General features: G+C 66.8%; 7 protein-coding genes across 7 annotated transcripts in view; 3 read left to right on the top strand and 4 right to left on the bottom strand.

Moving 5' to 3' along the window:
- Window positions 1–7,511, top strand: part of CHLNCDRAFT_58222 (hypothetical protein) — a gene marked incomplete at its 5' end in the record, with an annotated part of 10,880 nt that extends 3,369 nt beyond the window's left edge. Inside the window, 22 exons of the mRNA XM_005846345.1 lie at window positions 1,090–1,226; window positions 1,440–1,520; window positions 1,643–1,907; window positions 2,043–2,425; window positions 2,608–2,818; window positions 2,971–3,046; window positions 3,188–3,268; window positions 3,470–3,544; window positions 3,701–3,854; window positions 3,997–4,093; window positions 4,212–4,335; window positions 4,505–4,691; window positions 4,835–4,888; window positions 5,049–5,133; window positions 5,254–5,369; window positions 5,537–5,689; window positions 5,839–5,916; window positions 6,050–6,145; window positions 6,289–6,354; window positions 6,506–6,577; window positions 6,742–6,999; window positions 7,146–7,511. Coding sequence (XP_005846407.1) covers window positions 1,090–1,226; window positions 1,440–1,520; window positions 1,643–1,907; window positions 2,043–2,425; window positions 2,608–2,818; window positions 2,971–3,046; window positions 3,188–3,268; window positions 3,470–3,544; window positions 3,701–3,854; window positions 3,997–4,093; window positions 4,212–4,335; window positions 4,505–4,691; window positions 4,835–4,888; window positions 5,049–5,133; window positions 5,254–5,369; window positions 5,537–5,689; window positions 5,839–5,916; window positions 6,050–6,145; window positions 6,289–6,354; window positions 6,506–6,577; window positions 6,742–6,999; window positions 7,146–7,310 — 3,014 coding nt within the window. The 3' untranslated portion in view covers window positions 7,311–7,511. The remainder of the gene's footprint in view (window positions 1–1,089; window positions 1,227–1,439; window positions 1,521–1,642; window positions 1,908–2,042; window positions 2,426–2,607; window positions 2,819–2,970; window positions 3,047–3,187; window positions 3,269–3,469; window positions 3,545–3,700; window positions 3,855–3,996; window positions 4,094–4,211; window positions 4,336–4,504; window positions 4,692–4,834; window positions 4,889–5,048; window positions 5,134–5,253; window positions 5,370–5,536; window positions 5,690–5,838; window positions 5,917–6,049; window positions 6,146–6,288; window positions 6,355–6,505; window positions 6,578–6,741; window positions 7,000–7,145) is intronic.
- Window positions 7,512–7,909: 398 nt separating this feature from the next.
- Window positions 7,910–14,045, bottom strand: CHLNCDRAFT_53105 (hypothetical protein; the record flags this gene model as incomplete). Its single annotated transcript, XM_005846164.1, has 12 exons — window positions 7,910–8,052; window positions 8,277–8,575; window positions 8,686–9,148; window positions 9,262–9,501; window positions 9,629–11,256; window positions 11,408–11,864; window positions 12,010–12,415; window positions 12,562–12,881; window positions 13,054–13,233; window positions 13,370–13,628; window positions 13,741–13,777; window positions 13,948–14,045. The coding sequence occupies 12 exons, from the start codon at window positions 14,043–14,045 to the stop codon at window positions 7,910–7,912; spliced, it is 4,530 nt and encodes a 1,509-aa protein (XP_005846226.1).
- Window positions 14,046–14,436: 391 nt separating this feature from the next.
- On the top strand, window positions 14,437–15,754 carry CHLNCDRAFT_58221 (hypothetical protein; the record flags this gene model as incomplete). The annotated part of the gene is made up of 3 exons (XM_005846344.1): window positions 14,437–14,448; window positions 14,568–15,146; window positions 15,364–15,754. The coding sequence occupies 3 exons, from the start codon at window positions 14,437–14,439 to the stop codon at window positions 15,586–15,588; spliced, it is 816 nt and encodes a 271-aa protein (XP_005846406.1). The 3' UTR covers window positions 15,589–15,754.
- Window positions 15,755–15,848: 94 nt separating this feature from the next.
- Window positions 15,849–17,089, bottom strand: CHLNCDRAFT_25138 (hypothetical protein; the record flags this gene model as incomplete). The annotated part of the gene is made up of 4 exons (XM_005846163.1): window positions 15,849–16,124; window positions 16,221–16,310; window positions 16,430–16,598; window positions 16,947–17,089. 4 exons carry the CDS (start codon window positions 17,087–17,089, stop codon window positions 15,849–15,851), a joined length of 678 nt encoding a protein of 225 aa, XP_005846225.1.
- Window positions 17,090–17,525: 436 nt separating this feature from the next.
- Window positions 17,526–18,717, top strand: CHLNCDRAFT_53102 (hypothetical protein; the record flags this gene model as incomplete). Its single annotated transcript, XM_005846343.1, has 4 exons — window positions 17,526–17,955; window positions 17,996–18,162; window positions 18,354–18,501; window positions 18,632–18,717. 4 exons carry the CDS (start codon window positions 17,526–17,528, stop codon window positions 18,715–18,717), a joined length of 831 nt encoding a protein of 276 aa, XP_005846405.1.
- A 2,343-nt stretch (window positions 18,718–21,060) lies between these two features.
- Window positions 21,061–23,931, bottom strand: CHLNCDRAFT_135491 (expressed protein; the record flags this gene model as incomplete). Its single annotated transcript, XM_005846162.1, has 7 exons — window positions 21,061–21,412; window positions 21,559–21,682; window positions 21,784–21,873; window positions 22,024–23,002; window positions 23,107–23,283; window positions 23,384–23,756; window positions 23,885–23,931. The coding sequence occupies 7 exons, from the start codon at window positions 23,929–23,931 to the stop codon at window positions 21,061–21,063; spliced, it is 2,142 nt and encodes a 713-aa protein (XP_005846224.1).
- A 1,062-nt stretch (window positions 23,932–24,993) lies between these two features.
- On the bottom strand, window positions 24,994–25,389 carry CHLNCDRAFT_135490 (expressed protein; the record flags this gene model as incomplete). Its single annotated transcript, XM_005846161.1, has 2 exons — window positions 24,994–25,005; window positions 25,198–25,389. 2 exons carry the CDS (start codon window positions 25,387–25,389, stop codon window positions 24,994–24,996), a joined length of 204 nt encoding a protein of 67 aa, XP_005846223.1.
- Window positions 25,390–25,493: the final 104 nt, after the last annotated feature.

Here is a 25,493-nt window from a genome sequence, read left to right as displayed (position 1 = left end):
GATGCGCCAGGCGGCACGCTTGGAGCCCACCAAGGTGCGAGCCGGCAAGCAAGCGCGGAGGAAGCAGGGACGCAATGAGCAGGACAGGCTCACCCGCGCGCTGCTGACCCGCAAGCACAAGAGCAGCTTGCCCCTGGCACAGCAGACGGCGGCAGCAGAGCGCAGCGACCCCTTGCCCACCCTTCGCCAGAAGGACAAGTCGGCAATGAAGGTGAGGGGCTGGGAAGTCGAATGGCGGCAACATCGTGGCTGTGGCGGAGGTCCCGCCCTTGTGCAAACATGCTGCATACTTGCATGTCCGTGCAGATGCGTGGTCCCACGGTGCCTGGTAATCGAAATGGTACCACACTCCGCAACAACGGCTCGCATCATCGGGTGCAGAAGAAGCGCCGCACAGAGGCGGCAGTGGGGGCGGCGGTGTAGCGGCGGCCACTCCTGCGCATCGGAGGCAACAATTCAGCGTTCGCTGAAGCGCAGACACCTGCTAGGGAGGCTCCTGCAGAGCTGGCGGCTCAGCAAGCATTCCAGGCTTCAAGTATGTGGCGTTGTCAGGGCGCCTGCTCACTTCACATCACCCAGTACGCACCTGGTAACATTTTGGGAAGCGTGCACGCAAGGAGAGAGGGTGAAAGAGGCTGGGCCAACCATCACCCCTTGCTGGGACGCTCAGGTGCGCGCCATTGGCGCTGGTGGCACCATAAAGACACGAGGAAATGTATGTAGGCCACGGGAGAGGGCGGGAGGGATGTGGAAGAGGCGAGCACAGGGCTCCGCAATTGCCAATTGCTTGTGTGAGCCCCTTGGGCGCCCCACAGAGCGTCGAATGAACCCATTGTGAGTGCTGGGGGGTGGGTTATGAGAGCCGCAAGCGGGCATGCATGCATCTGGCCACCTGGGCCTTACTGAGGCCAGGGTGGAAGGGGCCGTGGTGCCTTATTTCACCGTGTCCTCATCCCTATTGCGTCTCTGATCCCTCATTGCTTGTCTGCACTGTTAGACGACACATCCATCGCAGGGGTTTTGTTGCGGCCTCTCTCCGATCGCCCCATCACCCGCGTTCCCCCTGCGTGCCTCTGCCGTGTCGCCCAGCTATGGCGTGGTTACGTGGAGTGGTCAAGGAGGTTTTATCCGGCGACACGGTGGTGGTAGCAGCGGCAGCCAAGCCCGGCCAGTTGCCGGGCGCCGAGAAGAGGCTCACCCTCTCCAGCGTGCTGGCACCCAAGCTGGTGAGTGGCTGAGGGTTGCGGGGTGCACCGATCGCGGTTGCCGAAGCGTGCCACACCCGCTCCAGCAGTGGCAGCTGTTGACTGGGGCGCTGGAGGGCTGCCGAGGCAGCAACGGGCTTGATGTGGGCGATGTAGCAGGCACCGGGGTGTGTTCAGCGGGCTGCGCCGCCAGCGGCCACATGCGCCACCCACCGCCTGCTCCGTGCACTGCAGGGCCGCCGCGACGGCTCCACCCGCGACGAGCCCTTTGCCTGGCAGTCCCGCGAGTTCCTGCGCAAGCTCTGCGCGGGCAAGGTGTGTGCTGGGCGGGTTCTGCACTAACCGACTGGCGGCAGCGGGGCGGCGGCAGGAGAAGCAAGGTGAAGCTGGACTGAGCGAGGCCGCCATGAGTGCGCTCCCCTCCTCCCCCCTTGCAGCCCTGCGTGTTCCGCGTGGACTATGTGCTGGAGCAGGCGGGGGGCAAGGAGTTTGGCAGCGTGTTTGTGAACGAGAAGGAGAACGCGGCACTGAGCCTGGTGGCGCAGGGCTGGGCCAAGGTGCGGCCGCCCAGCGACAAGCAGAGCCCGTTCTATGAGGAGCTGGCCAGGGCGCAGGCGGATGCAGAGGCCAAGGGGCTGGGGGTGCACACAAAGGACAAGGATGCGGCAGCAGCGGCCGTGCGTGACGTCCTCGCAGCTGACGGTACGTGCTCTGGGGATCGCGCCATCGAGCTGAGGAACCACTGCTGCTGCGGATCGCGGCAGTGCTTGTTGCAGACGACGTGTCCGCCTGGGGATTTTATAGCCTTGTGTGGCCTGCCTGCCTACCTGCCTGCAGAGTTTGATACCCAGGGCCTGCTGTCGCGTGTGGGCAAGGGCAAGCCGGTGTCGGCCATCGTGGAGCAGGTCAGCAGCGGCAGCATGCTGCGCGTCACGCTGCTGCCGGAGCTGCAGAGCGCGACGGTGATGGTGGCGGGCGTGCAGTGCCCCAGCATGGGCCGCCGACCGCCGCCCACTGCGGCCCCAGCCGCGCCTGCGGCTGACGGAGAAGAGGCAGCCGCCACGGGGCCTGCCGCCGGCACTGCGGCATCGCTGGTGGCGGCAGGCACCTCAGCGCCCTCGGAGGTGCAGGCGGAGCCGTTTGCGCGGGAGGCGCGCTATTTCACAGAGCTTCGCACTCTGAACCGGGAAGTCAAGATCGTGCTGGAGGGCGTCAGCCAGGTGTGTGGGGGGGTGGCGTCTTGAAGCGGTTGGCTGCAGCCTGGGGATGAGGAGGGCAATTGGGGCTGAGGGTGCGCCGGAGTGGGTGGGGGGCAAGCAGAGGCACGAGCAGCATGCTCCCTCCTCCAACCAGCGTTGCAAGGCACCGAACGAAATCTTCTTCCCTGCTCCACTGCGTGCAGTTTGGTGTGCTCGTGGGCAACGTGCAGTTCCCGCCGCCCGCCTACGCTCCGGCAGCGCCCGCGGCCGCCGCCGCCAACGGCACGCCTGCCGCGGCGGCGCCGGCCCCGGAGCAGGACCTGGCCACAGCCCTGATCAAGGCGGGGCTGGGCCGCACAGCGGAGTGGGGCCTCAACATGATGACTACAGGCGCCTTCAAGCTGCGCGAGCTGGGTGCGCTCTGCAGCGGTCGACTGTGCTGTGCCGGGTGCAGGGAATTGCCTGCATCGTGAGCTGGCGCTGCCTGGATTGAATAGTTTGCCGTGTGCTGGTATTAGCGCGCTCGGGCACTGCACCAAACTGCTGCTGCTGGCCCGTGCATGCAGAGCGGGCGGCCAAGCAGGCCAAGGTGGGCATGTGGCACAACTATGTGCCCCAGCCCGGGAACTCCGCTAAGCTCAGGTGAAGGAGGGCGATTTGGGCGTGGCTTGCTGATCCCTGCTGCCGCCATTCCTCATCCCCACGGGTGTGCTGGACAGAGCAATGTGGGGCACGAGCAGCTGGTGTCTGAGCATTTCTTTTCTTTGCCCCCCCTGCCCGCAGCGACAAGTTCACCGGCATCGTGTCTGAGATTGTGTCTGGCGACTGCCTGGTGGTGAAGGACAAGGCGTCAGGTGAGGCAAGGTGCAGGGGGCGGGTGGCAGGCACTGTGCTGCTGCATCTCGTTGAGGCTACGCAAGCCAGCGCTGTGCCCTGGATCGCCTGGCGCACACGCCCAGCTTGCCTGCCTGCCTGCCTGCCTGTTTGGCAGGCGTGGAGCATTTTTAGGGTTTTAGGGTTTAGGGTTTAGGGTTTAACCCTAAAAAAGCGCATCAATCTGAGCAGCATCCGCGCGCCGCGCATGGGCACGCGGGAGCGCGCCCCGGAGCCCTGGGGCCCAGAGGCCAAGGAGTTCCTCAGGTGCGGCCTGGCTGGAGGGAGTGGTGTGGGGTGCGCGCATGCTGAGCCGCTGGCATACCTGCTGCGGCGTGTGTGGGACAGGCGGGCTAGCTGGTCCGGCAGCTGAGCTGGCTGTTTGGCTGTGGCACCTGAGCTGGTTGTTTGGCCGTGGTGCAGGCAGCGGCTGATTGGCAAGGAGGTGTCTGTGAGCATGGAGTACAACCGCAAGGTGCAGCCCATGATGGGGGAGGGCGCGGGGCGGCCCGGAGAGGAGCGCACCATGTCGTTCGCCACAGTCACCGTCACCGAGGGCGCCGGCGGCGAGCAGAAGGTGCGGCGGCGGCAGCAGGGTGGGCAGGCATGGTATAGCAAGGCGGCAGCCTTTTCGTTCGTCACATGCATCACTCGTTCTGCTGCCGGCCTTACCGAACCACTGGCTCTGACTCTGTCTGCTGTGCTGCTCTTTCCCGCAGGTCAACAATGTGGCGGAGCTGCTGCTGGTGCGCGGCCTGGCGCAGGTGGTGAAGCACCGCGGCGACGAGGAGCGGTCAGGCACGTTGCATGCTTGGGGTTGCACCTGATGCTGCCCTGCTCGACCGCCGTCCCAGCCAGCCTGCCTGCCAGCGCCTCCCATTCCCCATCTCACCTGCTCCTCGTGCCCCTGGACTCCCGCCCCACCGCCCTGCAGCGCACTACGAGGACCTGATGAATGCCGAGGTGCAGGGCAAGTCTGGGAAGAAGGGGCAGTGGAGCAGCAAGGAGCCGCCCAAGCCACACGTCAACGACGTCTCGCTGCCGGGCACCTCGTCCAGGTCAGGACAAGGAGGCTGCCGGGCAGCTGGATGGGGCTGTTGGGCAGCTGGTTGGGGCGCATGGTGCACACATTGGGTGGTAGCTGGGGTGCCGTGCTCCTGCCCCAACGTGGCTGCCCACCGTCCCCCAACCTCCCAATCCCCCCACAACCGCGCCCCTACGCCGCAGGGCCAAGCAGCACCTGCCCTTCCTGCAGCGCGCGGGCAAGCTGGCGGCGGTCTGCGAGTATGTGCTGAGCGGGCACCGCATCAAGCTGTACATCCCCAAGGAGGGCGTCACCATTGCCTTCAACCCCAGCGGCGTGCGCTGCCCGCAGCGTGGCCAGGCCGCGGCGGCAGGGCGCCCCGCAGTGGAGGTGCGCTGCTTTCCGCCTGGCGCAGGGATCGGGAGGAGTGGGTGGGTTTGCCAGCTGCGCGTTGGCATGTGCGACCTGGCCTCACCCTGCCTGGCATGGACAGCCGCGCCTCACCCTGCCCTGCCCGCCATGCTGCCTCACAGGAGGAGCCGTACTGGGAGGATGCGCTGCGGTTCACACGCGACAACTGCCTGCAGGTGTGGTGCTGTGGTGGTGCTGGGTGGTGGTGGTGTGTGCGTGGGGTGTGTGTGTTCTGGGATGGTGGCCTGCGCCAGGCGCACGACCAACAGCGTACGGCTGCTGCGGCCGCGTGTCGGCCATGCCCTCACCCCTCCTCCTGGGCCGCCCCTCTTTCAGCGCGACTGCGAGGTGGAGGTGACCAGCGTGGACCGGGTCGGCAACTTCCAGGGCACCGTGCGCTTCGGGCGGCTCAACCTGGGAGGTGAGCCGGGGCAGTACTGCCGGGCAGTATCGGGCAAGATTCGTGCCGGGCAGTATCGGGCATGGGTCGTCGGTCGATGCCGAAAGCTGAGAGGGCTTGGTGTGCCTGCTGTGCCTGCAGTGGCGCTGCTGGAGGCCGGCCTGGCCAAGCTGCACCCCTCCTTCGACCCCTACTCCACGCCCGGCGGCAAGGAGCTGGAGGCGGCGCAGGCCAAGGCCCGCAGCCAGAAGCTCAAGGTGGGGGCAGTTGGGGGAGCGGGGTGCATGCGCAGGAATGCTGCAAGGCGGTGGTCAGCTGTGCTGCTACGGCCGACCGCGCCTGCTCTCCCCCGGATGTATGTGTGGCCAGTGTAAGGCTGTAACCTCCCCGGCTGCCCTGCCTCCTGCGCTGTGTCATGGTGCAGGTGTGGGACAAGGACGAGCCCGAGGCGGCAGCGCCCGCGGAGGAGGAAGGGGAGGGCGGCAGCGGCGCGACGGCCAACGGCGGCTCCGCTGAGCGCGAGCACTTTGATGTGGTGGTGTCAGATGTCACAGACGCCAACGCGCTCTACGTCCAGGTTGGTTGCCTGGCTGCGGGGAGGTGGCTGGATGGGCCCTGGCCACTGCTGCGTTTAGCTGGGTTTCAAAGCGGGGCCGGCCTGGCGTGTTCAGCCGGCTGGGCTTTCTGGCTGGCGCCTGACTGCTTCTCCCCTGCTACCCGCGGCAGGTGGCCGAGGAGCCGCGCGTGACCTGGGTGGCAGAGCAGCTGGCGGGGCTGTCGCTGGAGGGGGCGCCGCCGCCGGCGGTGAGCAGCCGAGCCGCCGCACCTGCCTGCCTGCCTGCCTGCACTAGCCTGTGTGCTGTGGGGGCCAGCTGGGACTGCGCGCGCACTCGTGAGCTCACCCTGCCCTCCTGCCATGCCCAACCGTGCTGCGCAGGCGCCGCTCAAGGCCGGGGACAAGTGCCTGGCACAGAGCGGTGCGGACAAGCAGTGGTACCGCGCCGCCGTGGAGCGCGCCTACGTGGCAGACCCGGTGCGCTGGCAGCGCGGCTTCATGTGCAGGGCCCGCTGCGCCCACACCATGTGCACGATATGCCAATCGCAGTCGATCGACGGCAAATGGAAAGCCTGCTCCCGCCACTCACACCGCACCACCCCCTGCTCCTTCCCTCGCAGACCGCTCCCAAGTATGACGTTCTGTTCATGGACTTTGGCAACCGGGAGCACATCACAGCAGCGCAGGTGGGCTGGCGCAGGGGCATGGGCAGTGGCGGCACAGGCAGGTCCATTCTTGTGGGGCGGCATGGCGGGCATTTGGCTGCTTGCTGCAGCGGCTGAATATGCTTGCTTGACTGCATGCGTCTCTCATGGTGCCTGCCTGGTTGAGCCGCAGGTGCGGCCGATGCCTCCGGCGCTGGCGGCGGTGCCCGGCCAGGCGCAGCAGGCCTGCATCGCCTTTGTCAAGGTGCGATCCCGGCTGCTGCTGCTGCAGCTGCTGCTGCTGCTTCTCCAGCGCATCCCTTCCAGACCTGCATGTGCATGCTGTCAGCAATGGATGTGCGGGGAGCCTGGCCCTCCATGCCCCCTCCCCTGCACACCGCTGGCCCCGGCTCTCTGTGGTTGCTGCAGGCCCCGGGGGTGGAGGAGGAGCACGGTGTGGAGGCCGCCCAGTTCCTGTGGCAGCTGGTGGGAGGCAACCGGCGCCTGACGGCGTACGTGGAGCGCCGCGAGCGGCTGGTGGCCAGCGGCAAGCACTGGGGCGCGCAGGCCCCCACCAAGCTGCACCTCACGCTGATGGAGCCCGGCAACGAGGACTACAGCCGCAGCGTGGCCGGCCAGCTGCTGTCGGCGGGCCTGGCTCGGCTGGTGGAGCCCAAGGGCGCGCAGGTGGACGGGGTGGCAGCTGCCGTCAGCGCCCCCTGGTGCCATTCTGCCTACACCTCGGCATGCTGCTGCTGCCTGCTCCATGGTCTATGGCGTAGTCTAGCCTTCAGCTCCTCGTGCCCACTGCCCTCCTGCCCATGCGCTTGCAGCCTGGCGAGACGGGCGAGGTGCTGGAGGTGCTGCGCTCGTGCCAGGAGACGGCGCGGCGGCGCCACGTCGGCATCTACCAATACGGCGACCCCGGCAGCGGCGACGAGGAGGACGACGGCGGCTTCCCCGCGTTGAGCAAGCCCGGCGGGCGCGGCAAGCGCTGAGGCCGGCGGCTGCCTGAGATGGCTGGCACGCCCCAGCCGGCAGCTGCCCTCCTGATATGAAATGGCATGGCGGCAGCCGCTTTGGATCCGAGGTGGCAGCCTGAGTGAAGCCTTCCCGACAGGCTGCTACCCTCCCAGACACAAATAGTACCCCTCGAAGAGTCCCCCTTGATTTGAGAGTGGTTTGCAACAGAATCATCCAGGCAAGGGAGGCCTGTAGCTGAAGCACACGCAGCCCAGCCACAGAGGGAGCTGCTTGACAGTTACATAACAACTGTGCAGCACCGTGCATGTATGCAAAAGCAGAGCGCAAGGCTGCAAAATGAGCAGCCAGCGACAAATACAAAAAGGCAACCAAGAGCCCCCGAGGGCCACACTGGGGTGGCCCTCATGGTGTCATGCAAGGGGACAGGAGGGGAAATGCAACAGTGCCAACAGTGCAGACCGAGAGGGAAGGGAAATGGATGAGTCACATGTTTAGGATAGATTCTCTGTGCACGGCATGCGCTTGTCTGCCAAAAGGTAGAGTCACAAAAAGAGCACGGGAAGGGTTTCTCTCTTGGGGCATGCGGGTGGCAGTGAGTCTAAGCCAAGCCTGCCTACAAGGGGTCACGCAGCTGCCGCTGCTGGCGTATACTAAACACGTCATAGGCCACACCTATGACTGCCTGTTCTACAGTTATCCTGATGCTACAGTGCACCCAGCTGCTGCCGGCTGGCATCATGCCTGAGCATGTGTGGCCTGCGGCTGTGGTTGCTGCGGCGTCGGCAGCGGCCTGCTGCTATCGCCGCTGCCACCTGCCGGGGCGGGAGCAGCAGACGATGGCGCGGTGCTGGCTTGCTTGGCAGGGCCACGGCTGGGCCTGCCGCCAACACCATGCCTGCCGCCACGGCTGGGATGCCTGCCACCACTGCTGGGCTTGCCGCTGCGATCCTGCTGCTTGCCACCGCCAGCGGTGGCGCCACCATCCTGCTGCTTGCCGCCACCAGCCTTGCCGCCGCCATCCTGCTGCTTGGCCTTGCTGCCGCTGTCCTGCCTGCCCTGCTGCTTGCCGCCGGGGCGGGGCAGCCCTGGCGAGGTGCGGCGCAGGTCGGGGCCGGGCCCAGGCGCCATGCCGGGCTTAGGGTTGGCCGCCTTGGGCTTGCCCGCAATCTTGACATTGTCCGAGCCATACTGCTTGGCCAGCACAGCCATGGCCTCCTCCTCGGTTTGGATGCTCTTCAGCGACTTGCGCAGGTCGGCACGGCTCTCCTCAGGCACGTACCTGCGGGACAGAGGAGGACACAGGATGTCAGCAACAGAATGGCGCATGACACCATGCAGCAACGCAGGAATGGTAGCAGCAGGTACAAGATATGCAGGTGGCTTGCTCACCACTTGCTGTGCTGGGGCACGGGGGCAGCAAGGAAGGAGGCGCCACGGCCTGATGGCGAGGTGCCCAGCAGGCTGCCGCTGGCGGATGGAGAGGCGCCCAGCAGTGAGGCAGACGGCCCAGCGGCACCAGCTGAGCTGGCAGGCGCCTGGGGCGGGCGCCAGGGAGGCAGGCCGCCGGCCAGCCGCTGCACTGCAGGGGGCGAGGTGCCAAACGCCTTGGTGGCCGGCAGCAGCGCCTCTTGCTCCTGCTGGATCGCGCGGAACGAGGCCTGGCGGCTCGGGGGGCTGGACCCTGCTGTGCCGCCCCACGCCGCGGGCGGCGGCGAGGCGTTGTCCCGCCGCTGAGCTGGCATCGGGCTGCTGTGCATGAAGGTGGCCAGGGACATGCGCAGGGGGCCGCCCGCAGCTGCTGCAGCAACGGCAGCAGCGCTGGGCGAGTCCAGGGCCGCCCGGGCCTTGATGCCTGCAGGCACAGCGACCAGGCCAAGTCCACTTGTTCAGAAATGCACAGGCATGGTCGGTACTGGAGCAAGCTGCCACACAGACCCACCGCTAGCAGCTGCGCTTGCAGCCCACCTGAGCCAGGCGTGCTGCGCTGGGCCGAGGGCGGCTTGGCGGCGGGGCCCTGCTGCTGCATGCCCGCCGCCTCCTGGTCCAGGATCTGCTTCAGTGAGGCGGCGCCAGCCGGCGCGGCGGCCTTGGCACCCCAGGCGGGCGCAGGCATGGGCGTGCCGCCGCCGGTCCCTTCTCCCGCGGCTGGCTCGGCAGCGGCAGCATCCTGCTCCAGCTCTCCTCTCAAGAACATGGACAGCCCGCCTGCAAGGCAAAACCGCACCCAGCACCAGCCACTCAGGAAAGCTGTCGAACAGGGCATGCCACACATACACATACAGTTCTGGCAGCGCAGTGCTGGCCTCAGCCCAGCAGCCCCTGGCCCGCTCACCCTTGCGCTTGCTGGCAGACTTGGGCTTGCTGCTGCCGCCGCCAGAGGGCCGTGCCCCTGCCGGCAGCTGCTGCCCAGACTGACGCTGCGCTGCGGCGCCCACACCGTCGCTTGCAGAGCAGCTGGCAAAGCCCACAAGGCTTCTGACCTGCCCGACCGGCGCGCTGGGTGGCTCCGTGGCCGCAGCGGGCGTCCGAGGCTGCTCGTCTGGTGCCGCTGCGCTGCCAGCAGGCCCAAAGGCAGGCACCAGGCTGGAGCTGGGCGGCGAGCTGCCCAGCAGGCTGCCACTCGCCTCTGCGGCAAGGAACGGCTCCGCATCTGATGCAGCTGCTGCCACTGGTGCGGCGCTGCTGCTGCCGTCGCCAGCCACGGCATCCGGCTTGTGACAGCCCTTCTTGCCGCGGCTCTTGGCCTGTTTCCCGACGCTGGCGGGCGCCGTCGCGGCTGCGCCCGCCGCCTTGTTGCTGCTGCCGCCGCCAGAGCCCAGCCCCAGCGCCGCCTCTGGCTCCCGCCCCGCCGCTGCTGCACGCAGAATGCTCTGCACATCATCCAGCGCCATGCCTCCCTCCAGCGCAGCTGCCGCCGACTGGATCACCGGCTTCTGCTGCACCTTGGCCTGCTGCTGCGGGTCCAGGGCCGCACCCCCGGCAGCCTTGGCCTCCAGGTGCTCAATCTGCTGCAGCTTCTTCTGCAGCGTGCGCAGCAGGCGCTGGGTGGCCGCCTCGGCATCCGCCTGCGAGCGGTCGCGGAAGCTGCTGCCGCCGGCGGCCAGCGCCATCGGCTGGAAGCCCAGGCCGGCGCCGGATGCCCACAGGCCTCCCACCTCCACCCCCTCATCTCCCAGCCAGGGCGCCGCTGCGGTGGGCCGCCTGCCAGGCTGCAGCAGGCTGCCCGGCTGCGGCACCTCCTGCCGTTGCTTGCTGCCCGCCTCGGCCGCCGCACCCTCCTCGCTGGCCGCCGGGCCTGCGGGCTCGGGATCGAGTGCGCCAGCTGCCGCCGCCGCACCGCCTGCTGCCTGCGCACTGCTGCCGCTGGCGCCAGCGCCGGCCAGGCGCAGCTTGAACAGCCTCTCCAGCTCTCCCAGCAGGTGGGGAGCCAGCTCCTCAAAGGCGCCGCCCGCCTCCAGCAGCACAGCATCCAGGTTGCACACAGCCACGGCCAGGCAGTAGGCGCGCAGCACCTCCGCCCCTGCCACATCAGCATACTCCAGCACCGGCAGGCAGGTGCGCGGGTCGACCAGCCGCCGCGCCACCTCCTCCTCGCAGATGCGCTGCAGGGAGGGAACGCCGGCTGCCTCGGCGGCCCGCGAACGCCGCGGGCCGGGCCGCACGGGCGAGGGCCGGCCGGGGCTCATGCTTGCGGGCGAGTCGGCGCTGCTGGGCTCCGCCTCCAGACCCCGCGGTGTGGCCAGCTGGCCGCCGTCCATCAGGCTGTCCGCATCGGCAGCCTGCTGGAACCAACGGTCGTCGTCGGCAGCAGCCGCAGCGACTGATGCTGCAGCAGCTGGTGCGGGGTGCAGCCAGGGCACCGCCACCATGCCCTCCAGCTGCGCCGCCGACCAGCGCTGCACTGCCAGCGAGTGCTTCTCGCCCACCGCAACCGCCGCGGCACGCTTCAGCCCTTCCACCCTGCACCAGAAAGCATACCCACGCAGCATGCTGACGGCAAGGTGACACAGAGCCCTGCTGGCCCCGCTGTCTAGCACAAGTCAGCAGCCTTGCCACCTGGGACTGCCACCCAACCGATGCCAACAGCCCGGCGCCCCGTGCCAGCCCTCACCTCTCGGGCCGGACCCTCTCAAACACGTCGCTGGCGCGGCTGGGTCTAGTGCCAGACCCAAAGGACAGCTCGGGCCTGCTGGCGCTGCCTGACACGCCGTAGCTGCTTCCGGGCGCGCCGGCAGCCGCCGGCGACGTACCAAACACCGCAGAAGCCTCGCGCTCCCGCGCAAAGCGCTCGATGTAGGACCCCGGGCGGCGGGTGTGCGACCCGTAGCTTCCGGTGCCACACTCGGCCGCGCCATACCTGCTGCCCAGGGGCGCCTCGCCACCCAGGCTGATGCGCATGCCACCGCCGCCTGCCCCGCCGGGGATGGGGCGCGCCTTGGTGGCAGAGCCGCTGCTAGGCTTCTTGCTGCCACTGCCGGGCTGGCGGCCCTCTGCTGGGAAGTAGTCTGAGCGGCCCTCCCACATGTACACATCGCCCTCATCGCTCACGACCGCGGTGCGGTACTTGCCTGCAGGCCAGGGCAGAGCGGGGGAGCTGGAAGAGGCCAGGAGCGCAGGCCTGCCAGCAATGCTATGCTGCTGCGGCTCAGCAGGCACGCCTCGTCAGCCTCAGGCTGGCGAGACGATGTATGCTTGCCACCCCGCCCTCCTCACCTGCCGCGACGGAGACGACGCGCTTGCCCGCCAGCGTGCCACCAACCTCCTGCACCTGCAGTGCCGGGTCGGCCGACCGCCAGGTCAGCACCACCCCCGCCGACGTCAGCGCCGAGGAGTGGGCCGCGCCGGCACAGATGGCGGCCGCCACGGGGCGCGCCACGTCAGCATGGCCGCGGTGGAAGGTGATGGGGGCTCCCTCTGCAGACAGGGCGTCCCGTGCCCCCGCCAGCTGCACGCGCCGAGGCGACACGCCGCGGTGGCCCCAGGTGTACACCTCGCCGCTCGCAGTCAGCACCAGGGTGTGGCGCTTGGCGGCAGCGGCCGCCACCACCGCCTTGCCACGCATCGCCTCCACCAGACGCGGCGCAGCATTGGAGACTGAGTCACTGGTGCCGTAGCCCAGCTGCAGCAGCAGCAAAGCACAAGCGGGGTGAAAGCGGTGCGGATGCGGCTCGTTGAGGGGCCAGGCATCGGCTTTGCTGTTGGTCGCAGGCCACACTGCCGCTACCCCACGCACAGTGCAGGTGCCCCTGTGAAACTACAACACACCTGCCCCAGCACGTTTGATCCCCAGGTGTAGACATCCCCAGCCGCTGTGACCGCCACGCTGTGCTTGTTGGCGGCTGCCAGCGCCACCACGCGCTGGCGCAGCGAGGTCACACGCCGCGGCGTGGGCTGGCTGTCAACGGCGTACCCCAGCTGGCCGTGCCGGTTGCTGCCCATGGTGAAGACCTCGCCCGCGGTGGTACACAGCACGGTGTGGTGCTTGGCCGCCGCCACCGCCGCCACCGCGCGCCGCCCCAGGCTCGACACCACCAGCGGCGCAATCACTGCGCCCTCGCCGCTGTGGATGTGCGCATCGGGGTGGCCTGTGGTGGGGGCAGAGGTTTGGGGGGAGGGCCAGGGATGCGCATGAGCAGGCAGCAGAGGAGGCACACACCCTTGCATAGCACCTGCACCAGCCTGCCAGCGTGCACAGCAGCAGCTCTTTGCGCTGGGCTTCCCACAGCTGCCTGCCGCACTAGCCGCTGCCGCGCTCACCCAGGCGTCCGCCGCGGCCCCACCCCCAGGTTAGCAGTCGCCCATCCACGCTGACCGCCGCGGAGTGGAACTTGGCGGCGGAGATGGCTGCCACCTGCTGGTCGTGCAGGCTCTCCACGCGGGCCGGGTGCAGCTGCACATCGGTGGAGCCTGTGCCGAGGGTGTAGTTGCTGCCGTTGCCTGCAACGGGCGGCAGAGGGGCCGGGAATGGAGGTTGAGGCTGGGCCGGGGTGGCAGGCCAGCAGCCATGCAAGGCAGGCAGTGGTAGCGCAGCCACAGCCACGGCTGCAACACAGAGCCCCAGCAGGAGGCGCACCCCAGCTGAACACGTCACCGTCGCCGCCTGGCTCAATGTACTCCTTGAGCTCAGCCGACAGCAGGTCCAGAGGGCTGCGGCCGCGCCAGTCGGGCAGGCCCAGGCTGGCATTGGCCTGCAGCAGGGCTGCAGCGATGCGCAGCTGGCCCCAGTGCAGCGCGCGGTGCAGCGCCGACCAGCCGCTTTCGCTGTCCTGCATGTCTGGGTCGGCCCCTGCCTCCAGCAGCGCCTGCACCAGTCCCGCGTGGTTGCGCCACACCTACAGGTGGCAGGAACGGGGGTGGCGACGCAAGGTGGGGCTGACGGATGCGCGACTCCAGCCGCCGCCTCAGCTGCCAAGGTTCAAAGCAAGGGCCGCAGCGAGGACTCACAGCGAGACCCAGCGAGTTGACGCCAGTGGGGCCCAGCCTGCAAGACGTTGGGCAGGTTTTGAAGATGCGGGGTTTGAAACGTTGCCTGGCGGCACCCGAACGGGGCGGGGTGGGGGCCGGCAGTTGCCAGCAGGTGACCCAGTTGCGGTTGCCCGCTGGGCGGCCACCAGTAAGCTCCCTAGCCGAGGTTTCACCGAAACCACGCACTTGTTGACCTCCGCCTGGACGTGGGGCGCTGCCAGGAGAGACTGGACCGGGGCCTCGTCTTGGCAGTGCCGCACCGCGGCCAGCAGGCTCTCCGCCATCCTGGAATTTGTAGAGACGGCCCTCAGACCCGCACCGCCTCCATGGCTGGCTGGAGCTCACGCCAGCGGGTGACCTTCAACCCAGCGGGCCTCTTCAACGCCTGCTGCGCTGTTGGACGATGCCAGGCGCACGAAGTAGCGGCAGAGTTGCAAGGATTCGAGCGGTGGGCGGTCCACAAGTCCAGGTCGCAGAGCTGTGGGCAGCACGGCACAGCAGCAGGAGCTCCCACGTCCATTTCCCCTTCCCTCGCCCTGTCTGCTTTGAGGCAGGGGCGACTGATTCATCGGGACCTTATTCCAGCCGAGAAGCAGCCCCCATCCACGCGCCCTGCCAGAAGACTCTACGGTGGAGCTGCAGGAGTTTCCGGCTGATCCCCTGTTGGGCGGCGGCATGGCGGCCCAGGTGAGCGACGCGACACGCTGCGCGTTTTGACGGATCGCCTCGCCTGCTTGCGGCAGCAGCCCAGCCACTCCTCTCCCGCACTGACCAAGCGGTCCGGCTGACCCTGAGCGCGCTTGCAGGGCGGGCGGGAGCTGGGGCGGTTGCCAGGCAGCGCAAACGGCAGTGGCGACGCGGCGGCGGCGGCCACCGCCGAGCTCAAGGGCATCCAATTCCGTGCCGTCACCGCCTTCAACCGCCTGCGCGATGATGTGGGGCGGCTGGGCACGGCAGCCGACACGCCAGACCTGCGCCGGCGCATCGCAGAGAGCGGCCAGAAGTTTAAGGGGCTCGCCCAGGAGTTTCGGCAAAAAGTGGCGGCGCACCCGGCCCGTGACAGCAGCGCAGCCCAGAAGCTGCTCCGCGACTTCCAGAGCTTGCTGAAGAGCTCCGAGCGGCTGATGGAGACGGCCAAGGCCAAGGAGGCAGCCAGCCTGCCGCGGCAGCCGGCCGGGGCAGGCGGCGTTGCGGCGGCGGCGGCGGCGGCGGCGCAGCAGCAGGAGGTGTTGGCAGGGAGCCGCGAGGCGGTGGAGCGGCAGGCGCTGCTGGAGGCGCAGCGCAAGCAGGAGCTGCTGAGCATTGAGAACCGGCTGCAGTTCAACGAGGCGGTGATTGAGGAGCGGGACCAGGCCATCACGCAGATCGCGGGCCAGATTGGCGAGGTGCGTGCACCTGCTTGGCTGGCTGCAAGGGGTGCCGACTGATTTGGGGCGCGCTGCGCCTGGAGGGGCCAGTGCTGCCGCTGCTGCGTGCAAGCTGCTTGCTGGCGCAGCCTGGCCGGGTGCCGGCTTGGCTGAGGAACGCCCCAGCCTTGGCAATGGTTGCCTTGCCCTCGTGATGCCTCACCGCTGCTTGCGGGCCTGCTTGCCCCTGGCGCAGGTGCACCAGATCTTCCAGGACCTGGCTGTGCTGGTGAACGACCAGGGGGAGCAGCTGGAGGACATTGAGGCCAACATCACGCGGGCGGGGGAGCGCGCTGCCGACGCCACGGTCCAGATTGCGCGCGCGGAGCGCAGCCAGCGCGCTGCCCGCTCCAAGTGGTGCTTCCTGCTGGCCATCACAGCCGTGGTGCTCTTCATCCTCATCCTCATCATCCTGGCGTGAGACCTGCTGCTGTACCGACAGCTGTACCGCTGCCATGCGGACACCAGACCCCTGTAGCATTATCACACCACCTGCACCGCGCATGCCTCCACCCCTGTTCCTGCAATACCTACCAATGAACCTTGCCTCTGCTGCTCGTTGCACCGACCGTGCACCTCTCCTGCTCCCGATTCATTTGCTGCCAACGTCTTGCTTCCCACTGAATCTGCTTTACATGTCTCTCTTCTGGTGTAAACAATGAGAACCCTGGCCGCTGGGTGTCACTCTGCCGGGCTGCTGCCGTCGCTGCCAAGCGCATCGGCCGCGCCCGTCGCTGACTGCCCGCGGGGCCGTGTCCGCCGCCGCTCCCGCCGCCCACGGTTCTCCTTCCTCGCCCGCCGCTGATTGGACGGCGCCACCAGCTCAAGCAGCCCTTCAGGCGGCGTCACCTCCATGCGCCGCGCCGCCAGATCCACCACCGGCACCATGGCCTTGGCAAACGGCAGCAGCACGTGGCGGGGCACGGCAGCGCCTCCCTCCGCCTCTGCCTCTGCTGCCTCCGCCTCCTCGACATCATCATCTCTGCTGCTCTGCAGGGCCGCTGCTGCCGCCAGCCGCTCCAGCAGGCTGGGCGCCAGCTGGATGCGCAGCACGTCGTGGGTGCCGGTGCCGTCAAACACGTCCGACACGAGGCCCACCTCCTCCCCGGTGGCCTGCAGGAACACTCGCAGCCCCACCAGGTCCTGCAGCACAGCCAGGCATGGTGCGGGCATGTTGGATGAGTGTTTCAGAATGCGCCAGTGTACGTGCAGGGCTGGGCAGACCTGCCACACCTATCAGATGCACACCACCACCGGCGCACCTGCACATAAAACTCGTCCTCATCCTCCAGAGACTGCCGCGCGCTGGCGGGGATGAGCAGTGTGTGGCCCCGCAGCAGCGCCGCCTCCTCAGGGCTCTCCACTTCTGCAAGCTTCACCAGCCACACCTGCAGCGCCCAGGGGGATGGCGAGCGCTGGGCGAGCCAGCAGCTGCAAAATCGCGAGAGCGTGACCCAGGCACGGCTGCAACTAGCAGCCCACCACATACAGCACGCACCTCATTCCCCTTGCTGATCATGCTGCGGCCCCACTCCAGCTCCACCTCCTCAGGTGGCGGCGCCTGCCGCCTCCCAATCTTGGGCGCCGGCGCTTGCAGCCACCTTCAGCCGGTTGGAAAATGACGTCAAGCGTGTGGGCCAACCAGAAATACAGTGCGGTTTGCACTGGTGTAGCATGCAGTGATTGATGTCTCTGGTCTCGGTGGTTTGCTCCTTACTGCCCGGTTTGAGAAAGAAGCAGCACAGCAGGGATGATGTGCTCTCATACAAACACACACACGCGCACCTGGGCCCAGCCGTGGCTAGGCGGTCTTCGGGGAAGTCTGTCAGCGCCTGCACCTTCATCTCTCCCCGCACCCCATGCGGAGGCCCAATCCTGCCCACCTCAACCCATTCATCTGCGTCACCAGGCTGCCCAATCATGGCATCTACCGCTGCTCCCGCAGCCTCGTCTTGCTGCTGATGGTCAGCCACTGCTTTTGCCGCCACCCCCCGCCACCCCGCTGCCGCTGCTGCACCAGCCCTCGCCGCTGCTGTGCATGGAAGCAGACGGTTGCGTAGGCCGTTTGTCGGCGGTGGCTGCCTGGCCTGAGGGCGGCCGCTGGTGGTGGCGGGGCCAGCATGGGCGGCCGCCAGGCTCACATGCATGGCGCCAGACAAGGGCTCGTGAGTGCTGTTAGCGGCTGAAGGTGCGATCTCGAGCGGCAAAGCATACAATGCTTGAGGAAGACGCCCTTCCATGCGCCACCTGTGCCGTGCTGTCCTGTGCCGCGTCCCATTGCCGTTTACAAATGCCTATACTCTACATCGGTCTTCCACCATCCAATTTAGGCAGCCAGAGGAGCACGCAAGTGTGGCCATGGCCAGCACCAGCTACAAAGTCCTCCCTGTGAGGCTGCTTGGCCCTGGCCCGGCCACTGTCAGATATCTCTACATCAAGCCGCACACGGGGGAAGACAGCCTGCCCAAGGACCGCGCAGTCTACATCGCTGGCGTGCCGGCCCAGCTGCAGGGCACTGCCCTGGTGGAGCTGTTTGCTAGATATGGCACCATCGAGCGAGCGGCGCTGCATGGCAGCAGAGTGTCGGCGGTGCTGCTGTATGCGGCGGCGGAGGGGCGGGACAAGCTGCTCAAGGCGGCCGCCAAGGGGCGGCCCTTAGAACTGCAGCTGCAGGAGCCCACAGGGCCCTACGGACTAAAAGGCGAGGCGGGGGGGGAGCCGGGGCTGCCTTGGGCTGGGGATGAGTACAGGCATTCACGCCAAAGCCATCCGGATGGCAAGCTCACACGTGCACGAGCCAGCTGGCTCCCTTCCCATTGCTGTTGCAGGCTGGGTGGAGGAGCACAAGGCGCTGAAGCCTGGCAATGCAGAGCTGCAGCAGGCACTGGACGAATGGATGGAGGAGTGGGAGGCGGAGGAGGAGCGGCGGCGGGCAGAGGCGGTCAAGGCGCAGGAGGAGGATGGCTGGACGGTGGTGCAGCGGCACAAGGCGAGTGTCAGACCTGCCAGTGGAGGGCTCTCCCCTGCCTCACGGCTGGTGCAATTGAGGCACTGAAGCAGGCCTGTGCTGCCGAGCCCTGGCAGTCAGGCCAGCATTTGCACCTCATGGTTTTGCTGCTTCGTGCATGGCAGGGGTGCACATTTCATCGGGCATTGAACACACGTGTTTGCTGCTTGCTGTTGCAGGGGCGCAAGAAGAATGCCAGCGCCACTGGCGTGACGGTGGGAGGTGTGGCAGGTGCGGCGGCGGCGGCGCAGCTGCAGGCGGCGACCAAGAAGGACGCCACACACGCCGACTTCTACCGCTTCCAGCAGCGAGAGCACCGGAGGAACGGTGGGTGTGCGTGCGGGCTGGGCCATTCTGTTTGTTGGAATTTGTTGGGGCATCTGCTGTTGTTGCACAGCAGTGATGGAGCCTGCCCTCATGGCAAGAAGCCTCATCTCCGCGCTGTCACTGCCTGCAGAGCTGCTAAACCTGAGACAACGGTTCGAGGAAGACAAGAAGCGGATTGCGGAACTCCGAGCGTCAAGAAAGTGGCGGCCCTACTAGTGGAGCAGCATCCATGCCATCAGCGCATGCACATTCATGACAGTGTGCATGCGGGCATGTGTAAGGCCAAACTGCAATGCCTCCCACTGTCAGCGGCGGTTGGTGGGTCGTGGCCCAGACGCAGTCGCTGCCGCTTAGAGCCGCTGTCTGACTGAATGACTCTGTCGGTCAGATTCATAGCCTGCAGCGGCCCCGGCTGAGCCTTCACTGCGCCCTGCCACCAGACGGCGCCTGGCTTGGCGCAGCCATAACGTGGCAGGCTGTACACTGCAGGCCTGCGCAAATTATGCACAACCTGCAGATTATGGGGCATGCTGAGGCATCCACTGGAAAAAAAACCACCTGACACGGCCTCCAATGGCTCATCGAGCCGCTCAATTTAGGCACTGCGCCCGCTGCGCGGCCTGCTCTGCCCCGTCAGCGCCGCCGCCCTCTGTAGGCCACCGCGTTGCCGCATGCGTCTTATCCAATTACCTCTCGGACTCAGGAAGCAGCCTCCAACGGCATTCCCAGAACAGAGCGCGCACAAATGAACACGAAGAGCCAACGCACGGGCGGCAACTCTAAGCTGCGCTTCGGTCCTGACGTCACGGCGGGCCGGCGTCCCAGTCCAGCACGGGCTGCCCGAGGTGAGACCCGGCCTGGTTTGTGCGTCGGGGCAAAAGCGGCCCATTAACAGATCGACAACCGCGTAGCCTGGCCTCGCGTTGGCAGGTCTTGTGTCTGAGGAGCGCTGGCCGCGTTACAGGGAGCGCGCTCCACCGACCTGCGGCGGTGGCGGCGGCATGCATGCCCTCGCCATCGGGTGATGGGTATTGCTGGTGACCGCCCGCCTCCTGCCACGCGCCCTCTGCCTGCAGGAGCACTGGCGGCGGCCCTGCGCCACGCAGGGGACAAGCTGGCCGCCATGCACATGCGCATGCGAGGCGACACCGAGACCACAGACCCGGTGCCGCGGGAGCGGCTGGTGGAGGCTTGGCGGCAGCTGGCACAGGCCGACTCGTTGGCGGCAGACACATACCGAGAGCACCTGTGCTACCAGACGCTGGCTTCCTGGCCACGCCTGTCCTTCAGCGACCGCGTGCTTCTGTTCGATGCGTGGTGAGACCGGAGTCGCTGCAGGGCAGCACTGGGTGACCGCTGGAGCGGCCGGTGTGCTCTCACCTCCCACGCACGCTCCGGTGCTTGCAGGGGCTTCACGGCGCAGCGCTTCCCTTCCTTCTTCGTCCTGCCCCGCCCTCTGCTGCGCGCGGTGAGCAGCTCCATGTGGCGGGACGGGGCGGCTGCATCTGTCCAGGAGCTCAACCTGGTGGCCGTCCGCACCGGCCCCTTCTTCAAGGTTACGCAGGGGCGCATGGCGGACCTGGCTCGGTCCATCCTGGATGCAGGTGGGTGGCCCTGCCGGCCAGTCCCGGCCTGCCCCCTGCCTCGTCGTTCGCTACCACAGCCACTGCCACTCACTCTGTTCCTCCTCGGTCGCCGGTTGGGCCTGCCGCAGTCATCCACCACGCCGCGGCCCACGTTGAGGGGGACTACAAGGCAGCGGCGGGTATGGGCCCCTGCCTGAGCATGGCCGCCTGGGCCAGCCGCTGCGACGCCACCCAGCGCGAGCTGCACGCCATCCGCGAGGCGGCCAGCGATGCGCGGTCGCCGCTGGAGGAGGCCATCTACCAGCAGATTGCCCTCGTCAAGTGCTCCTGCCGCTGCGACAGCATCACGGGTGAGGCACGGGGCGGCCTGGCGGCGGCGGCGGTGCCTGGGCATCTCCCTGTTATTTGTTGAATATTGGTGGCTGTAGGTGCTTGTGTAAGTGCTTGGTGCAGCTGGGGCCCCGCATGGCACCACAGCTCCCTATGCTCCAACCTGCCCTGCCTGCTTGCTTTTTGTGCCGCAGCACAGAGCCGCGTGGCGGCGGCGCTGGCGCGCGACTCACTGCAGCACGGCGGCGACATCAGGACTAGCTTCATCAAGGCGTTCGGCCACGCCCCTGAGAGCGCGGAGGAGCATCTGGCGTCCACGGAGCAGGCCCTGGAGGAGTGGCGGATCCAGACGGCGGCCCGCCAGCTGCAGGCGGCGGCGGCGGCCCCCGAGGATGGCGCGGTGGAGGCCAGCGCCCTGTCCATGTACACAGTGCACTCGGATGGCCGCTCGCAGGCTGCAGGGCCGTCGCCCTGACCCGCGCCTCCCTCGGGATGCCAGCGTTTGTGGCCAAATGACAGCGCGTGACGCCAGCGAAATGCTGGAAATTATGTGTCTCACAATGTGCTCGACAGATGATCAGGAAAGCCAATACGCAAAGAATGAGCAGTGTTTAGGAGTAACATACATGATTTAGGTAGCAAACTACACTTTGTAAGACTCAAAGGCCATGCTGGCCACCGTTGACAGCGCGCTGACCAGCCGGGGCATGCCTGGGATCGTCGACTGCCGCTGCATCTCGTCTGCCTCCCCCTGTTCCTCCTCGCAATGGTAGCCATCCAGGTCCCCCGGTGCGGTTCCAGGCCGTGCTCCTGGTACCGAGCTCACCACCACGACTTGGGGTGCCGCTGCCAGAGTTGCAGCATCTTCTTGCTTGTCTGCCGCACTGCGCTGGATGTAGCGCCGCAGCGAGGCATGCCTGATTGCCAACGGCCTAACCAGAAGCTCGCGCACAGCGGGGTTTGCGGCCAGCAACGCCACGGCTTCGGCGCCGCCGCTGCAGGCCAGCGAAGCGGGAGGCACCAGGCCCAAGTTCGGCATGCATGCCGTTGTGCAGCTCCCAGGACAGCACTGCTGCACCTAGACAGCAGGCCCAGCCGCAGGCAGGGGCCCAGTCAGCCCAACTGCGCCTCCCCGTCGCACCTGAGCCCCTTGCCCTCATGCTGGCTGCGCAGGATGGCAGCAAATGACTGGTTGTATGACAGCAGCAGGTGCTGCGAGATGCTCGCGCGGTACGAGCTGCGCTGCACGTTGCTCTCCAGGAAGCCTGCACGTTGCCAGCGGCGGTGGCACCAGGAGGGTGAGTGGGTGTGTGCACAGGCAAATGCGGGGGGGTGGATGTGCCCAGGGCAGCACTGGCTCACGCACTTGGGTTGACTATCAGGTCTCCCCGCGGATTTACAATGCACACGTGGCCGGGGCGCTTGAACAGCACCAGAAACTTTGCCGACTTGGCCACTGCGGGGGTGTGGGGTGAGGCAGGTAGTAGGTAGGTGGTTGGTCAGGTGGGGTGCCGGCAGGCGGGCACTGTTGGTCAAGTTCATGCGCGCCCCTCGCACCCCAGGCTGCATTCCGCCCCAGGCCCCAGCCGCCCTCAGTGGCGCCCACCGAGGTCCTGGTCGTTGATGACAGCCCAGGAGTCGGGCACCATGCGTTTCAGCTCTGCCGCAAACGCGTGGTTGCCTGTGCGAGGCGCGCCAAAGGTGTAGCACTGCACGGCTACCAGTGTAGGCGCCGCGGCTGCCCTGCCGCTGCTGGCCAAGGCATCGGCGGCGGCGCCCTCCTCTCCTGCCTGCCCCCCTGCTGCTGCTGCTGCTGGAGACAGTACTGCCTCGCTGAAGGTTGCTGAGCTGGCAGGGCTCACCACGGTGGTGTGGCCCCACTCGGGCAGCAGCCTGGCGAGGTCGTGGGCGCACAGCGTGCCCACGGCGCCTCCCAGGGAATGCCCTGTGATCAGCACCCGGAAGGGGGTCTGCCGGCTGCCGCTGCAACTGCCACCAGCTGCCAGCGCACTGCCAGACGGGCCTGCTGGGGAGGCGCCGTTGTCGGGCTGCACTGCTGCGCCGTTGCTGGTGTTGTCCCTGCCGGCACCCCCACCTACTGCAGAGAGCAGGGCTGCCGCCGCCTCCTGGCCGCCCTGCATCACCGCTGACACCACCGCCGCTGCCGCCTCCTCGTCTACAGGCAGCACCGCGGTGGCCGCTGCGGCAGCAGTTGCCAATGCCTTGTGGTTCAGACATTCCCACTCTTCGCTGCCTCCGCTGGCGCTGCCGCCGAGGTCGCCGCCACCCCCTTCCCCGTAGCCAGCCATCCCAGACGCGGCAGCCTCGGAAGCCCGTGCCGCCGCCGCGGCAGCCTCCAGCTCCGCCCCACGCTCCTCGTGCTCCTGGCTGCAGCAGCGCACAACCGTGGTACCAAAGGGCTCCATGGCGGCGTGCTGCCGCCCCTCCAGCACCTGCCGCACCCGCTGCAAAACCTGCTGGTTCAGCCCATGGTCGACCCAGGAGGCCAAAAAGCCGGTGTGGATCAGCGGCCTGCTTCCCAGCATGACCACGCCGCGCTGGGGCGGATGCGGCGAGCGCCAAAACTGCAGGCGGCGGCAAGCGGACGAGTGTGGGCCATGCAGCGGCAGGAGGACAGGGTGGGCCATGCAAAGGAGCCTGCACGCAGGCAGCCACCAGCAGCACCAACCTTGGCGTCGGCCTTAATGTTGGCCAGCGACTGCGTGCCACGGAAGGCGATGACCAGAGTGTCGGGGCCCCAGCACAGCAGGCAGTTCATGTCGAGCTGCGGCTCCCGCAGCCACTCATAGTGCATGCAGCCATACAGCGCAAGGGCTGTTTGCAGCGAGGAGACTGTGCTCTCAGGCTGCAGACCAATTGTGCAAGGTGTGGGAGGGCATTTGCTCCAGGGGAGACAGGCAGCCACCATCCAAGCAGGGTGGTGCCCTGTTTGGAGCGCAACTCACCCTAAAGTGTCTGTAGGAATGGAGGCAGAAGTAACAGGCCTTTAGGGCGGTTTCAAAGCAGAACAGGGGCTCCGATGGGTGCCCCCGCTTGGCCAGCACGGCCGGGGCGCCCGCCTCTGTCCATGAAAACTGCTGCAGCGAGGAGTGGAGCTTGACGGCGGCTTGCTGTGGAGGGCTGGGGCTGTAGAGCAAGGCCTCCGCCAGCAAAAGCGTCGTCATGGCAATGTACATCGGGCCGATGCCAAGCCAGAGCTCTATGTTGGCATTGCAGTTGTCGATATTGATATAGTAGATCAACGAAATACTTGCGATGAAGAAGACGCAGGTTGAGATGCGGGTGCGCATGGTGAGGCGCGCAGCCACATTCATGACCCTGCATGGCAGGAGCAGGAGCCCACACGCAAGCAAGCAAGGACGTGTAAACACAAGTGTTACACACCTGTTTTAATGATGCAGGGTCATTAACACAGCACGCGCAAACCAGACCCGCAAACGACGCACCTGTAGGGCGCATATGGCAGGCGCTTGTACTCAGATAGAACAAGCATCATCAAAACCAAAAACACAAGCACTTGAAGAATGACGCTGCAGAGGCACTGGCATGCAGGTGTTATGGACAGGAGACGGCATGACAAGAGGTATGCTGGAGGCAGGCAGGCACACGGGCGGTCAGACGCACATCCCTCCGACAACGAGTGCCATCACAGCATAGGGTCCCTGCATGGTGCAGTCCCTGGAAGCAGAAACAGAGCAACCGTCTGTGAGTGTCCCTGCCACAGCTGGCCACAGAATTGCTTGCACTCAGCAGGGCACGCACACACCACACACCCGTGCAAATAGGCCTGCTCCCTGCAATCACTAGCGCCAGGCTGCACATTGATTGTCCGGTAGTCCTGTGCACCTGCAAGCACAAGCACGCACATGCTGGTGGGGGAGGCGGGTGCGGGATGCGCTGGCGGCGGCAGCATGCCCCAGCTCATGCGCTCACCAAAGACTCCCAGTGTGCCCATGGTGGTGAGGAGTGTCAAAACCTCCATAGGAACAAACAGCAGGACAAAAGCCACCAGGTGCACCCACACCGCCATCTGCACATCCAGCTTGCGCGCTGCAATGAGCAGGCCAGCCGCGCAGGATCAGCAGCTCTGACAATGGGCGCATGTGCACAGCTGAATAATTTTGTTGGGGTGTATCAGGCCGGGGGCAAGCAGCAAGGAGCGGCAAATTTGTGACGCCTCGGCATGCAGCTTGCTTGCCTGGGAGGTCAAGTGTGATGGGCGTTGGGTGCGTGCCTAGCATGTCTTCTCCCTCTTGCTGCTGCCGCTGCTTCCCAGTTGGGTGCATTGTGCTGGTGCCGCTATCACTGCTGCCGCAACGCCAGATGCGGCACCGCCGCTGGGCCCACCAGCGACGCAGGCGCTGGTGCAGGCGCTGCCAGGAGCCGGAGGGCAGCAGGAGGAGCGGACGGCTGACATTGAGGAACAGCACTGCAGCCAGCGATGTGAGCAAGCAACGCCTGGTCTCAAAACATCCCACACAAGCAAAGGAGCAGGCAAAGCAATGAGCCGTAGCAGCTTCCTCACGGGTGTCCCAACAGGTCCATGAGGCGAGGCTCAAAACCACTGCTGCAGGGTCGAACCAGCCGCACGGCTTCTGCAGCGGCATCGGCGGCCCAGCACCAGCCAGGATGAGGTTGGGCCTGTGCAATGCAGTACCAGCACAGTACCAGCACATGGCAGCGGCAGACAACGCGTGCAGTGGTGTCTGTCCCGCCCGTGCCCATTCCCCGCTTGTGGCAACATTTTGCAGCGGCGCACCACGTAGCTGTACACGTTCATCGCCAGGAAAGCTGCCAGGTTGATGAGCTGGATCAGGATCTCCGCCCCCGTCGTGACGAGGAGGTACTTGCGCCTGAAGCCCCACACGGTGCCCGCTCGCCAGGCCTCCAGAATGCGACTGCCAAACCATACCGCCACGCCAAGCAGCAGCGCCAGGCACACACTGGCCATGCAGATGTTGCTCGTCTCCAGCAACACGCCGCGCAGCAGAGAGTTGCTGTCGCTGGTCTCCCTGCACTTGCAAATATTGGGGGGGGGGGGGGGGGGGGGGGCTT

The sequence above is a fragment of the Chlorella variabilis genome (assembly GCF_000147415.1).
Source record: "Chlorella variabilis unplaced genomic scaffold CHLNCscaffold_14, whole genome shotgun sequence".
Taxonomy (NCBI): Eukaryota; Viridiplantae; Chlorophyta; class Trebouxiophyceae; order Chlorellales; family Chlorellaceae; genus Chlorella; species Chlorella variabilis.
The sequence above is the reverse complement of the archived record's forward strand: the minus strand, read 5'-3'. Positions and strand labels throughout refer to the sequence as shown.